General features: G+C 41.2%; 1 protein-coding gene across 1 annotated transcript; it reads right to left on the bottom strand.

Moving 5' to 3' along the window:
• Positions 1-23: 23 nt before the first annotated feature.
• On the bottom strand, positions 24-16,113 carry LOC103424701 (E3 ubiquitin-protein ligase AIRP2-like). The gene is made up of 5 exons (XM_008362797.4): positions 15,692-16,113; positions 14,743-14,905; positions 14,557-14,623; positions 623-851; positions 24-430 (listed from the first exon to the last, which is right to left on the bottom strand). The coding sequence occupies exons 1-5, from the start codon at positions 15,781-15,783 to the stop codon at positions 220-222; spliced, it is 762 nt and encodes a 253-aa protein (XP_008361019.3). The 5' UTR covers positions 15,784-16,113; the 3' UTR covers positions 24-219.
• Between the last annotated feature and the right edge of the window lie 251 nt (positions 16,114-16,364).

The following is a 16,364-nucleotide window of genomic DNA, read 5'->3' as shown; positions in this document are numbered from 1 at the left end:
TGCCTTCCATCAGAAAATCAAAATGAGAAAAGAGGTGACTCTTCTGATATATATATATATATATATATATATATATTTCTGTCTCTTACACAAAGCATGTACATTATTTGCACAGCTTGAAGTGGAAAAGAAATTTCGATGTGAAAACCTCGCCGGACTCTGTACATGTGATGGTTGGCAATTGCCTCTCTCATTACACCATTTTTCTAGTACGTTTGATCAAATTAAGTACTCGTAGTACATTAAGAACAGAGCGTCTGGGAGATCTTTGGGTAGTCTGTTGATAAAAAGGTAGAACCGCAAGATATCTTCCTTCAACACGGTTTGAGTGTCAACCACATCGCTACCGCAGGTCAGAACCCACAGGTCCCCTGAGTTTACTCTTTTTATACTTCCCCGGCAAAAAGGGCAAGATTCTGATCTTGTGTTCCTGTAATATACAAAGATGCAAAGATGTGACAATGGTTTATAAATGACGACCCCATCATCGTCATATGGAAACAGCATAACACCGGATGAGACTAAAGTGATATGGAAACAGCATAACACCGGATGAAACTAAAGTGAGAAAAGGAAGAACAAATGTTTTTGGAAATTAGGGAAGAACTACGTATATTCATACCATTCACGGTAGCAATTAATGCACATGGCATGGCAGCAGTTCGGCAAAACCATTTTGGTGCAAGGTACCAAGCAGATGCCACATTCATCTTCTCTCTCCAAGTCCACATCCAAAAGCTTTATCTTATCGTTGTATCTTTTTCTAGCAGCCATCTCTAGAGATTCCTCTTGGGTGAGATCTATCTCCAATGAATCACCGTGGAGACGCTGAAGGGACGGTAATATAACATCTGCAGTTTTAGGTTGGAGAAGACGTGAATAATGATGAATTGCAGAAACAACACTGCTAAATACCGCAAACATACACCAAGTTTAATGTGTTTTGAAATTCAAAAGCAGACCAGAATGAAACGCGTCCTTAAAATTGGAATTACAGCAGGACAAATGAGATTCATTTAAAGAATTAGTCATTAATGTTCGAAATCCTAAAGTTAAGTTATGCACCAGATGGACTCACTTTGAGGTTTTCAGTAAAACATGTGCAAATATCCATTCTCAATATAAGGTTCAAATCACATTCTTAAACATATGTTAAACTAAGTACTAGGCCTGGCAAACGGGTCGTGTCAGTCGTGTTCGTGTCGTTTTCGTGTAACACCTGTTATCTTAACGGGTCGTGTCGTGCCACACCCGTTATCTTAACGGGTCCTTAACAGGTCGTGTCACTTTACCCAACAGGTAAAGTGACCCGACCCGTTATGACCCGTTATGACCCGTTAAGAAAAATATTTTTTTTTTCTTAAATTTGCACATACCACACATTGCCACATAAATATTACTTCAAAACATTAAAATACATTTGTTGTTTAAGTACTACATCTACACTCGAAAATAAGAGCCTAATAAAAAAATAATACATACACTACTAATCTATTACAAATTTTAAATGTGCAAGGATATGCAAAATGAAACAGTTTTTGTTTTCAAGGTTGTGAAATCTTTCTCAAAAGTTTAAACCTCAATTTACAAAATCCTCGATTTACATCGATCATCATGAAATTGCATTGGAACTTTGGCTTGATCTATTGCCTTCAAGAGTTATGTTGATGATGTTTTCAGTAAGGTTTTCCACGTCATAACCCTCTTCTGCATAAACTAAGCATAGAAAAACCAAACATTAAAAATCATTCAAATTATGAGAAGTTTACCAAAATAATTATGAAAAAAAATAAAACAATAGTACTATACTATACTTTTATTAAGTATAAACATAAGATTTTGTGGTATCCACTAGTGTAAATATTTTAAATTGAAGATCGAATTCAATCATTGTATTCATATAAGGTCAAGGAGTGTAGTTGTAAAAAATCATCAAAATCGGAGTTAAATTAACCGTTAAATCGTGATTTTTCGTTTATAACCGTCGAAAAGTTTTGTCCCGTTACTTGCTCTCTGAATGTTTGTTTTTTGCAATTTTTGGCGTATGCGATCTCGAAATATATACAAACATGTTTGATGGTTGGATCATTGAAACTAGTTTCGTAGAATGAGTATCCCATCAAAACAATAGATTCACTAATATTTAAGAGTTTATTCATACTTTTATTAAGTATAACATAAGATTTTGTGGTATCCACTAGTGTAAATATTTTAAATTGAAGATCGAATTCAATCATTGTATTCATATAGGGTCAAGGAGTGTAGTTGTAAAAAATCATCAAAATCGGAGTTAAAATGAGCGTTAAATCATGATTTTTCGTTTATAACCGTCGAAAACTTCTGAATGTTTGTTTTTTGTAATTTTTGACGTATGCGATCTCGAAGTATATACAAACATGTTTGACGGTTGGATCTTTGAAACTAGTTTCGTAGAATGAGTATCCCATCAAAACAATAGATTTACTAATACTTAATAGTTTATTCATACTTTTATTAAGTATAATATAAGATTTTGTGGTATCCACTAGTGTAAATATTTTAAATTGAAGATCCAATTCAATCATTGTATTCATATAAGGTCAAGGAGTGTAGCTGCAAAAAATCATCAAAATTAGAGTTAAAATGACCGTTAAATCGTGATTTTTCTTTTTATAACCGTCGAAAAGTTTTGTCCCGTTAATTGATCTCTGAATGTTTGTTTTTTGTAATTTTTGACGTATGCGATCTCGAAGTATACACAAACATGTTTGACGGTTGGATCTTTGAAACTAGTTTCGTAGAATGAGTATCCCATCAAAACAATAGATTCACTAATACTTAATAGTTTATTCATACTTTTATTAAGTATAACATAAGATTTTGTGGTATCCACTAGTGTAAATATTTTAAATTGAAGATCGAATTCAATCATTGTATTCATATAAGGTCAAGGAGTTTAGCTGCAAAAAATCATCAAAATCAGAGTTAAAATGACCGTTAAATCGTGATTTTTCTTTTTATAACCGTCGAAAAGTTTTGTCCCGTTAATTGATCTCTGAATGTTTGTTTTTTGTAATTTTTGACGTATGCGATCTCGAAATATATACAAACATGTTTGACGGTTGGATCTTTGAAACTAGTTTCGTAGAATGAGTATCCCATCAAAACAATAGATTCTCTAATACTTAATAGTTTATTCATACTTTTATTAAGCATAACATAAGATTTTGTGGTATCCACTAGTGTAAATATTTTAAATTGAAGATCGAATTCATTACTTGTATTCATATAGGGTCAAAGAGTGTAGTTGTCAAAAATCATCAAAATCGGAGTTAAAATAACCGTTAAATCGTGATTTTTCGTTTATAACCGTCGAAAACTTTTGTCCCGTTACTTGATCTCTGAATGTTTTTGTGAACACGGAAAATTCCTGAAACGAAAGAGACAAGAAACGACGCGCACAAACAAATATTAAGTATTTGATGATTTTGGGTTACAATCTCTCTCAAATTTGATCCTCTGATTCGATCTCCGTAAGGTGTTGATTGGTGGGTGTTTCGTTGATCCAAGGGCCGTCGAGGCTTAATCTTGGATGAACAGTTGGAAGTTTCTTCAAAGGGCCGTGGGCTTGATCTTTGAAGGTGGATTTGAGCGGATCTTCAAGGGCTTTTGGGCTTGATCTTTGAAGAACAGTGATGAACGGATCTCCAAGGGCTTTTGGGCTTGATCTTGAAGAACAGTGATGAACGGATCTTCAAGGGCTTTTGGGCTTGATCTTGAAGAACGGTTGGATGTGTGGATTTGTCGACGTTGTTGATCCAAAGGGCCGTTGGGGCTTGATCTTGGATGAACGGATGATGAACGATGGTGCTTTCTTCAAGGGCCGTCGGGGCTTGATCTTGAATTGGTGGATGATTGTTGATCCAAAGGGCCGTTGGGGCTTGATCTTGGAAGAACGATGAACGAAGAACGAAGAACGCTTTCTTCAAGGGCCGTCGGGGCTTGATCTTGAAGGTGGATGATTGTTGATCCAAGGGCCGTCGAGGCTTGATCTTGGAAGAACGATGAACGAAGAACGAAGAACGCTTTCTTCAAGGGCTGTCGGGGCTTGATCTTGAAGGTGGATGATTGTTGATCCAAGGGCCGTCGAGGCTTGATCTTGGAAGAACGATGAACGAAGAACGAAGAACACTTTCTTGATTCTTCGGGAACCTGGATGCTTGAGAGCTTCGGAGTTTCAGAGCTTCAGAGCTTCAGAGCTTCAAGGTGTAATATCAATTGGTTCTCCAAAATGAATGAAATGGGCTTGTATTTATAGAATTTTCCAAGGCCTAATTTTGAATATAATATTCCAGATGAAATAAGTCGTTTCTGCCAGGTGTTGACACGTGTCCTATTTGATGACTTTTCCAACTCATTTCAATTTTCGTTGAGTCACACGCTACGTGTAAAATTTATGTAATACATGAGCGTTGAAACTTTGATTTATCGGTCAACTTTATTTACCGAAATTTCGATGTCTACAAATGCCCCCACTTCAAGGCGCGTCGTATACATGTGCTTGTCATGTGTAGGAGATGTGTTTTGAAGTCCCTTATTGTAGATGTCGATCCAAGAGCCGTTGGGGCTTGATCTTGAATTGGGATGGAAATTTCTTCAAGGGCCATTGAGGCTTGATCTTGAATTGGGCTTGAGATTTCTTCAAGGGCCGTTGAAGCTTGATCTTGAATTGTTGTTTGAAATTTCTTCAAGGGCCGTTGAGGCTTGATTCTTGAAGGTTGACTCGGACACATGGCAAGCAGGCACGAGGTAAAGGTGACAACCTGTTTCTTTGTTCAATCTTTCTAATTCACACCTGAGCAGTTTGGTCAACGGTATGATCTTCAAGATTGATGAACTCTTCTTCCAGTTGGTGACTTGATCTTTAAGGATTCGATTCAAGGGTGGTGAATCGGCACGTGCAGCCCACAACGCCTAGTAAGTCGACCCAAGAATTTGAGGGTCAAAACAAGTTCATCGTCCTCAGGCAGATGCGACATCTTCTCGAGTTCTTCATCTCGGACTCTTTCTGCTGAGTTGATTGTGCATGCTGCATTCTTCTCTGCTTGTTTCTTCAGGCAGATATGGCAGCTTCTTGAGTTCCTCAGTTCGGACTCCTTCTGCTGAGTTGACCGTGCAGACCGCATTCTTCTCTGCTTGTTCCTTCTGCACCTTGTCTCCACATGCTGCAAGGTATCATTTTCACTTGCCTTATCTGTTCTTCAGGCAGATGTGGCAGCTTCTTTGAAAGTACAGCAGCAGTGCGAAACGAGTACTCGAGAGCAGTGCTAGGTAGGCAATCAGGGAAGGGTTCCAAGCAGTCGGTTCCTTACCCGAGTTTGAGTGGAAGTTCCGGCATATTGTTTTCTTTATCCTTGTCTTTGTAGGTAAGAACAAGGACAAAGGAAAGGACAGGGAGAACGCATGATATGAGATACTCTTGCTTTCTACCCTGGTGATATGAGATACTTTTGCTTTGGAGTCATTGGCTTGCAGAGGTACCCCAAGGAATAAGGAACATTGAATGACTCGAGAGGCTTCGTTGGGAAAGCATTTTTTTTTTTTGGAGATGAAGAAAGGCTCTGTATGTCTGCCTTGCTATGGAAGGCGAAGGTAGACAATTATAGGAAGTTCTTTGATACATGTAGAAGTACTATTCTTTCGCTCGTGTCGGCAACCAATGCGTGATTGATCTATATGGCTTCACGTGCTTTCTTCTTTATCATAAATCTTCAACAAATTGTCCGTAATTTCCGCCAAGCTGAGTGTGCATGTGACAGGTGTTGACGAGGCTGAAAAAGACTGGCGCCTTTTCGATAACTGGGATCGGTGCTTCAACAAATTACCCGTGATTTCCGCAAAGCTGAGTTTGCGTGTGATAGGTGCTGACGTGGCTGAAAAAGACTGGCGCCTCTTCGATATCTGGGATCGGCGTTTCGACAAATTGCCCGCGATTTTCGCAAAGCTGAGTTTGCGTGTGATTGGTGCTGACGCGTCTGGAAAAGCAAGATGCCTCTCCGATTTCTGAGCTTGCCTCTTCGATTTTTGAATTGGCGTCTTCGAATTCTGAGCTTGCCCCTTCGATCTCCGAAATCCCGTTGAGTGCTGATTTTTATAGAGGCACGCAGTTCGTTTCAAAACACACTTGAATTTTCGCTTGCAGAAACTCCTTTTCTTGTACTTCTAAGATCTTGATTTGTCCGATCTCTTCTTCCTTCAACACTTTGAAAATGTCTGGACCCTCCGACCGTCGTTTTGATTTGAACCTTGGTGAAGAGGTAGTCCCGTCTTCTCCAGATAACATATGGCGCCCATCCTTCATATCCCCTACTGGTCCTCTTACTGTTGGGGATTCGGTGATGAAGAATGATATGACCGCTGCGGTGGTGGCCCGGAACCTTGTCACTCCCAAAGATAACAGACTACTTTCCAGGCGGTCTGATGAGTTGGCTGTTAAGGAGTCCCTGGCTCTTAGTGTGCAGTGTGCGGGTTCTGTGTCCAACATGGCCCAACGCCTATTTGCTCGAACCCGTCAAGTTGAATCGTTGGCGGCTGAAGTGATGAGTCTCAAACAGGAGATCAGAGGGCTCAAGCATGAGAATAAACAGTTGCACAAGCTCGCACACAACTATGCCACAAACATGAAGAGGAAAATTGACCAGATGCAGGAATCTGATGGTCAGATTTTACTTGATCATCGGAGGTTTGTGGGTTTGTTCCAACAACATTTGCCTTCGTCTTCTGGGGTTGTACCGCGTAGTGAAGCTCCGAATGATCAACCTTTGGCTCCTCTTCTTCCTGGAGTTCCGCCGAGTGGTGAGGCTTCAAACAGTCAACCTCCAGCGCCTCTTTTTCCTAGAGCTCCACCGAGTACTGAGACACCACCTGAGCAATAAAGACTCCCTCCCGTTTGTTTGCACATTTGTAAATTTTTTTTTTTGGTATGTAGAATGCAATTTTATGTAAAAATTCCCAGAAAAATAAATAAAATGGACTTTATTTTTTCTCAATGCATTTTTTTTTTTTTTTTTGCTATATACATACATATATTATGTACATACATGTATATGTATATTTACATGGTGCAATCCGCACCATCCCACCTTCCTACTTGCTTTCCCTTTTTTTTATTCTTTATTATTTTTTTTATTTTTTTATTTTTAGGTATGGTGCCAGATCAATCCAGATTTCCTTTTTTTTTATTATACTTTCCTACGGTGCCCGAGGCATTCCTTCTCCTTTTTTTTATTTATATATATATATATATATATATATTTTTTTTTTTCGGTGGCACTCACACATGGTGCCATGATGAATCAAGATTCCATTTTTTCACATGGTGCCAGAGCACCAAAGACTCCACCATCCCTTCTTTATTCTTCTGGCATACATGTGTATGTATATATATATATATATATATATATGTATTTATATATATGTATATATATATGGATGGGGAATAGCATGGAGGAAGGCAAGGGCTGAGGTCGTTGCGGCTGAGACGGCAAGGATGCACAGAAGCTGGAGCAGCGGGAGAAGCATAGCCGTGAAGCTTGGACGGAAGAGGTGATAACGCCGGCGTTTTGGGGCTGCTGGTCGGAGAACTCCTCGAGGAAGGTGATGACGTGGAGCTTGAGGGACTCGAGCTTGAAGTGGATGAGGGCGGACGGGACGGGAGATTTGCAGGAGGAGGCGCTCGTGAACACCAGCATCTCCAACGACCCTTGGAATTGCCGTCAGCGCCTTTAGCACTATGTGCGCTCCGTACTACTTGGAGCTCAGCTTGCTCCCTACCGCCGCGCATCCGGATGTAGCCCCGACAATTGTCAGCACGGCTGCAAACGCAGAGACAGCGTCATGAAGATACAGCTAGAGGCAAGGGATGACCCACTATCTTCTCTTCTACTGCAGCATCTGCCGGTCTTGTATCTGTTGCTATGTTCATATTCTCCGCCGCTGTTGTAAGCACCGCGACAATCGAACAACGCCGTAGCTTGTTGCGTTCATGCACATGCCTTGGCCGAGCCATAATTGTCGTTACAAAGCTCCAGCCAACATCACAAACACAAATCTCAGCGTCGTCGATGTTGGACAGTTAATGCCGGGAGCTAGAGCGCCGAGAAAGGCTACGTTCGCCGGTGAAATCCGTTCGGGTTCTGATTGTTTTTTTTTTTTTTTTTTTTTTTTTTTTTTTTTTTTTTGGCCATCGTGCGGTGGTTTGGATAGACATGAAGAGTTAACGACACTGATGCCATTTTTGCACTCGAGGAACTCTCCGTGAAGCGGCTCTGCGGTATCCACAACAGCTCGTATATGTTCTGCGCAAAAAGCCATGAACGCCGTCTTTGAGCACTTCAGCGTTCGAGGAGCACTAAGGCATGAGAGGTTTCTGCAGCGAATCGAGATCAGGACCAAAGCGTCGTCATCCAGGATGATCGAAGCGAAGCGGGCGAAGAGAGCAAGCTCCAGTTCCTGTCCAAATTTTTTTTCAGAGGTGGCGACGTCTTTGAGGCCAGTAGGTGTGACTTGACAAACTTTGGTTTTGTTAATCACATTCAAAGGCAGCAGCAGAGCAACGAGTGACGACGTTCCCCATCTTTATCAGCACGGAATGCAGCAGCAGCAGAGCAGCATGTAAGCACCATCTTCATAATCACATTCAAAGGCAGCAGCAGAGCAGGGTGTGAGCACGGAATGCAGCCCCATCTTCATCAGTACCATCACTGCCATAAAACGACGGCGTTCCCTCGTCCAATTCTCTGTAGCAATCGAAGACGCTTTTGGGAATCCAGAATGATTTGGTGGAGATTGGCGAAAGTTTTAAGATACTGGCGCAGGTGATCCGAGAGAGTGCATGAGACATGGATGGTGACGGAGCGAACGCCAAGGTCGTGAGTAGCGGAGAATGCGCAGATCGAGGCCGTGGTTCTGGGCCTGACCTGGTCTTGAAGCTGTTGACGATGAGCAGGAGAGACTGGTGGAGATGAAGGCTTGAAGCTGAGTGAGGATGGGTTTTGAAAGCCGGGCCCGGATTTGTAGCTGGGCTTTGGGTTTAGTGGTGCCTGCTGCTGAGAAGCCTCATTCTGGCCGTCTGCTAGGTCTCGTCTACATTTTGCTAATCATCTATGGAAGCTGCTTGTATTTAGCCCACAACTTTCTGACTTGATCCTGGATCCGGACCCGCGAGTTTTTGCTTCTTGCTCGGGTGCTCGCACCCGCTTAGTTCGCTCATGGCGGCCGTGCGAAGAAAAGAAGGTGGAGATTGCGGTTGAGAGGTCAGGGACTTCACCGGAGATGGCGTTGTTCTGGAGGTCGAGCTTCGAATCTCTCTGCACACCCATTTTCAAAAGCTTCATCTGGTATGGACTCTATGAAATGGAGGAAGGCTTGGGCTTGGATTTGTAGTAGGTGAACTTGGGTCTTCTTCTTGGAGCTGGATTTGGACAATAGGATTGGGCTTGGACAACCTCCTTTTGATGGGCTTATTGCTGCTAGATAGAGGACATACATACATACATATATATACATATATATATATATATGTATAAGGAATATGTTCCTTTTTTTTTTTTCTTTTTTTTTTCTTTTTTTTTTTCTTTTTTTTTTTTGGATTTGTAAAAACATAATAACATATGTATTCATTTTTTTTCTTCTTTTTTTTTTTGTAATAAAATTGACTCTATTTAATAAAACATTTTTTTTTTTATTTTGATGTGACTGAACTCGAAATTGAATATTCAAGCTGCCTACGTACCCCTCCAAAGAAGAGATCAAGTCGTAACGTAGTTCAAATACATACATATATATATTTTTTTTTTGGTATTTTCTTTTTTTTTGTGCCGTTTGCAGTTTCAGCTCGTGCAGACAAGGAGCTTTGGGTTGTCGCCTTTTAGGCTCGTGCAGACCAGGAGCTTTGGTGTTGCCTTTTATGCTCGTGCAGACCAGGAGCTTTGGTTCGTGCAGTTTTAGGCTCGTGCGAACAAAGAGCATTTGGTGCCGTGTTGCAGTTTCAGCTCGTGCAGGCAAGGAGCATTTGGTGCCGTGTTGTAGTTTCAGCTCGTGCAGACAAGGAGCTTTGGGTTGTCGCCTTTTAGGCTCGTGCAGACCAGGAGCGTTGGTGTTGCCTTTTATGCTCGTGCAGACCAGGAGCTTTGGTGTTGCCTTTTATGCTCGTGCAGACCAGGAGCTTTGGTTCGTGCAGTTTTAGGCTCGTGCGAACAAGGAGCATTGGTTGGTTCGTCAAGCGATCTGAGAAAGTCGTTCCTCGCAATCTTCATAGCAAGGAGCTTTGACCGTGTGTTTGAAGAAGTTTTCGGGCAAGAAGTCGCGCATCGTGATGGGGATGGACAGTCTATGTGTCGAAATTTCATCATCTTCAACACGTTCACGTTGCTTTGAAGGTTGACAAGAGCTGCTTTGCCCCCTTTCCGATTGGCGGACTTGTGGAGGAGACATATGTTTCTTGTGCAATTTCTTAGGAGTGACTTGAGTCCATCCTTCAACTTTGCTTGTCTTGGAGGATGCCCCCAACGGTTGAGGTGAAAACTTTGAGTCGGAAGAGCCAGAAGTGAAGGTGGTATAGTTTGACTTCACCACATCGTCCAGATCTAGCTCGATGATTCCTTTCTGAGCCAACTTCATGATGAGATCTTTCAGCACAAAACATTTTTCTGTCGGATGACTGATGAAGCGGTGGAATTTACAGTACCTTGGACTGTCGGTACGATTCATCTCTTCCGGCCGTCTGCACTCAGGCAAACTGATCACCTTTTTGTCCAACAGGTCATCCAGCATGGCAACTACATCAGAGTCGGGGAATGGATAAATCTTTTCCTCAAGCTCCTTCAAAGTGCGTCTACGCATCTCTTGATCACGAAAAGCTTCGGTTTGAATCGCCTTGCCTCGTGTGGATATTTTGACGGGAGATGTGTTGACCGTCATCGCTTCCTTGGTGGGTTTCCATGCAGCCTTTTCCACCTTTGTCCCAAGAGCTTTGTCGTTCTTGTAGTCGGCGATCGGTTCTTTCTTCCCATGATGGGCGATGCTCAACTCCATGTCATGGGCGCGAGTGGCCAATTCCTCGAAGGTCCGCGGTTTAATGCCTTGAAGGATGTATTGCAAACCCCATTGCATGCCTTGGATGCACATCTCGATTGAAGAGGTTTCCGAGAGCCTGTCTTTGCAGTCGAGGCTTAAAGTGCGCCATCTGTTGATGTAGTCAATGACTGGTTCGTCCTTCCACTGCTTTGTGCTTGTTAGCTCTAGCATGCTCACAGTGCGGCGAGTGCTGTAGAAGCGGTTGAGGAATTCCCGCTCCAATTGCTCCCAACTGTTGATGGACTCAGGCTCTAGGTCCGTGTACCATTCAAAGGCGTTTCCTTTTAGCGAGCGCACAAACTGCTTGGCGAGGTAGTCCCCTTCGGTTCCTGCGTTGTTGCAAGTTTCAACGAAGTGGGCAACGTGCTGTTTCGGGTTTCCCTTTCCATCAAATTGCATGAACTTTGGTGGTTGATATCCCCTCGGCATTTTTAGGGCATCAATCTTCTTGGAATAGGGCTTCGAGTAGATCAAGGAGGTATGTGAGCTCCCTTCGTACTGTGCCTTGATGGTGTTGGTGATCATCTCCTGCAGCTGCTGGATAGAAAGAGATCCCATGAGTGCCGCTGCTTGGTCTGGCTCCGGCTTCCCATCGATTTTCTTCACCGGGGGTTCTTCGTCTCCGCCAGCTCCTCCCTTTAGTGGATCATCTTCTGGGTCGGGTTTATCGCCGTCCTGCGCCTCCAGTCGGTTGACTAGTGCTGCAATTTGCAAGTCTTTTTCTTCCACAGTTCGGGTTAGCCTTGCGATTGCTTCATTCATTTGAGCCAGCTGCTCATCGATTGAAGTTGCTCCAATGGTCATGACTTGCATGGCTGAACTGTCGCTTGAATCGGCATCGGAGAGCATGGATTCGGAGTGTTTCCTTGGGCTTTCCCCCCTTGGTGCCCTTAGTGAGGCTAAGGTGATCAAAGGCTCGTGCCTTGGGTGCTTTTGTTCCCTTGGCAGAGTTGATGCAGAGGTGAAAGAGGCGGCAGAAGTAGCTCTTGCCATGCTTCGAGTCGTGATGCCCAAAGTGACACCAGTTGCGACGAGGACGCTTTTGTTCTTTGCACCGGTTGCGGGAACAGTTTGAGCCTTCCTTGATGCCATTAATTTTGGAAGTGTGCTTGAATTTCTTGAACGGAGAAAGAGATGAGAGGCAGAGATCGTCCCACTGGGCGTGCCAATTTGTGAACACGGAAAATTCCTGAAACGAAAGAGACAAGAAACGACGCGCACAAACAAATATTAAGTATTTGATGATTTTGGGTTACAATCTCTCTCAAATTTGATCCTCTGATTCGATCTCCGTAAGGTGTTGATTGGTGGGTGTTTCGTTGATCCAAGGGCCGTCGAGGCTTAATCTTGGATGAACAGTTGGAAGTTTCTTCAAAGGGCCGTGGGCTTGATCTTTGAAGGTGGATTTGAGCGGATCTTCAAGGGCTTTTGGGCTTGATCTTTGAAGAACAGTGATGAACGGATCTCCAAGGGCTTTTGGGCTTGATCTTGAAGAACAGTGATGAACGGATCTTCAAGGGCTTTTGGGCTTGATCTTGAAGAACGGTTGGATGTGTGGATTTGTCGACGTTGTTGATCCAAAGGGCCGTTGGGGCTTGATCTTGGATGAACGGATGATGAACGATGGTGCTTTCTTCAAGGGCCGTCGGGGCTTGATCTTGAATTGGTGGATGATTGTTGATCCAAAGGGCCGTTGGGGCTTGATCTTGGAAGAACGATGAACGAAGAACGAAGAACGCTTTCTTCAAGGGCCGTCGGGGCTTGATCTTGAAGGTGGATGATTGTTGATCCAAGGGCCGTCGAGGCTTGATCTTGGAAGAACGATGAACGAAGAACGAAGAACGCTTTCTTCAAGGGCTGTCGGGGCTTGATCTTGAAGGTGGATGATTGTTGATCCAAGGGCCGTCGAGGCTTGATCTTGGAAGAACGATGAACGAAGAACGAAGAACACTTTCTTGATTCTTCGGGAACCTGGATGCTTGAGAGCTTCGGAGTTTCAGAGCTTCAGAGCTTCAGAGCTTCAAGGTGTAATATCAATTGGTTCTCCAAAATGAATGAAATGGGCTTGTATTTATAGAATTTTCCAAGGCCTAATTTTGAATATAATATTCCAGATGAAATAAGTCGTTTCTGCCAGGTGTTGACACGTGTCCTATTTGATGACTTTTCCAACTCATTTCAATTTTCGTTGAGTCACACGCTACGTGTAAAATTTATGTAATACATGAGCGTTGAAACTTTGATTTATCGGTCAACTTTATTTACCGAAATTTCGATGTCTACAGTTTTTTTTTGCAATTTTTGGCGTATGCGATCTCGAAGTATATACAAACATGTTTGACGGTTGGATCATTGAAACTAGTTTTGTAGAATGAGTATCCCATCAAAACAATAGATTCACTAATACTTAAGAGTTTATTCATACTTTTATTAAGTATAACATAAGATTTTGTGGTATCCACTAGTGTAAATATTTTAAATTGAAGATCGAATTCAATCATTGTATTCATATAGGGTCAAGGAGTGTGGTTGTAAAAAATCATTAAAATCGGAGTTAAAATGACCGTTAAATCGTGATTTTTCGTTTATAACCGTCGAAAAGTTTTGTCCCGTTACTTGGTCTCTGAATGTTTTTTTTTTGCAATTTTTGACGTATGCGATCTCGAAGTATATACAAACATGTTTGACGGTTGGATCGTTGAAATTAGTTTCGTATAATTCGTATCCCATGAAGTTCAATGGTGTGTGTGTGTGTGTATATGTATTTATTTATTAAGTAGATTTAAATCTATTTATTTTGTATGTATAATTATTATAGTTTTTAGGGGTATAAAATTTAATATATATATATATAATTATTATAGTTAATAGTTTGGGTATAATTATTATAGTTAATTTAATATATATATATATATAATTATTATAGTTTTTAGGGGTATAAAATTGTTAAATTAATATATATATATATATATATATATAATTATTATAGTATTTTTTTAGGGTTATAAATTATTAAATTAATATTCTACTTATCGTGTATCGTGTTACCCACGTGTATACCCGAACAAACCCGTTATCTTAACAGGTACTTATCGGGTTACCCGATAACGACCCGTTTCGTTATCGTGTCGACCCGAACACCTGTTAATTTCGTGTCGTGTCGTGTCGGGTTATCGGGTCGTGTCAGGAATTGCCAGGCCTAGTAAGTACTGGTTTGGTACTGAGGTGCTTTTATAAAAAGTGGGTATAAAAAAAAGTTGAGCTAAAAAAGGTGTTTGGTAAACACTTAAAAACAACTTATTTTCACAGTTTTGGGTGAAAATAAGCTGAAAACATGAAACAGCAAAAATGAGCTTATTCTCACAGCACAGCAGAAGCAGTTTTTTTTCAAAGCGCAGCAATACTGAACCAGCCTACAAAAAAGAGTAGAAGTTTACGTACTGTAGAATTCGCTGATGGTAGCTTTCCTTCCACATGAAGAGATATTTGATCTCCCATCTGAGTGTACCTGGAGAAATACGAAACCAACAACCACAGAAACATTCAAAAACTCGAATTCCATTCGTGGAAAAGATTAAACTGTAAATTTAATTTAGAAACACATGTGCAGGCAGGGAAGAAACCAACCTTATAAACAATAACGTGGAAAAGATTTAAGTAACTTGAAAGTAAACACGAAGAGGAGCAATCGATCCATTGAAGCAAAAACAGGAAAATGTGTGCCAAGTCATTGTAAACCAATTTCATTTGAAGAACCGTACCACCCTTGCTTCGGGGGATAGAAGCTGCCCTGCATTTTTATTCAAGTAACATCAAAAGTCACTTAACTTGATCAACCACAAAAAAATATGAAATATCTCCGTCTATTAACTCGGTGAAACATCCTAAGAGTCAGCAATCCAAATTCAAAAAGTAAGGTAATCAAGGACAAAAACTGATGGTGTGCCCTTAAAACTACTCTGCAAAGTGCACACCCTTGTCCATATTCGGCAACCACCAACATTATTTCAACTCTAACCAGCAACAAGAATCTAATGAAAATAAATAGTAAAAAGCCAGCAGCATATCCAAAGATTAGGCACAGATTACAGAAATTGAAAACTTTCTCAGAAGCATGGATTATTGTTTACATTTAGATTAAAGTTTGCAAGCTGGGTTTCAATACGACAATGTATCCGATTTCAGATGACACAACAATGGCACCAGAAACAATAGGCATTAGATATTCTATGCATACCCATATGGATATTAGTACCAAAGCTTCTGCTGAAACGAAAACACAGCTCTCTCTCTCTCTCTCTCTCTCTCTCTCTCTCACACACACACACACACACAGAAACAGTAATCAAAATCAAAACCAAAACTCATATGGAAATTCAAGCCTAAAGCATCACTCTGGTGGCCCTTTTGGATATCAAATTTCAACCTCCAAATAGTAAATGCAGAACACATAAAACCACTAAAAATTCAGAAACCAACTGTATCCCACATTTCACAAATCCATTTGCAAAATTAAACATAATCAGCAAAACCCAAAAAAAAAAAGTGGGTTGTAAACTTGTAATGTTGTACTCACAGCATATTGGCATGCTGAATATCTGCCTCAACAACCTTGAGATAATCATGGTAAGAAGGCCTGGAAGCAAGCTGCTCATAGTAATCCAACATCTCTCACTCCTTTCCACTCAAAGTTTCAAGCTTTGAAGAAAATATTGGAAATTTGGAAGAGAGATGATCAAAAAGTAGAGAAAATGAAGAAACCCCAAGATTTTGGTGGTCAAATTATACACAAACCCCAAAGAAAAATCATGGGTCTTTGCCAAAGACTGGACTTTTGGGGACTGGAAGCAGTTGTGAGAGGCCAGTGGGGACCAAAACTAAACAGCCTAAATCTTTCATCTAACACTATAAAATAACAGAGAGAGAGAGAGAGAGAGAGAGAGAGGACTTGGTCTTTTTTTCCTCCTCTTGGTGATTTCTAAATTTGATTTGGTGATTGTTTGTTTTGATTATCCACCAAATTTTAAGTTTGCAAGTTGTTGACTTTCTTAAAACTTGGGGTTTGACTGCTTTTAATTTGGTTTGGTTGAGTGGTTCTGAGTAGGTTTTCTCTGCTTTTTCTGCTTCCAATCAGAACCGTCCACTTTGCTCAGAATAATGGGAAAGGTACATTGCAGGCAGGAGTTGCAGAACTGACAGGACCATAATTTTGTTGGGGATTTTTAACAATTGACCCCTTAATTTAACAA

The sequence above is a fragment of the Malus domestica genome, chromosome 06 (genome assembly GCF_042453785.1).
Source record: "Malus domestica chromosome 06, GDT2T_hap1".
NCBI lineage: Eukaryota > Viridiplantae > Streptophyta > Magnoliopsida > Rosales > Rosaceae > Malus > Malus domestica.
The sequence above is the reverse complement of the archived record's forward strand: the minus strand, read 5'-3'. Positions and strand labels throughout refer to the sequence as shown.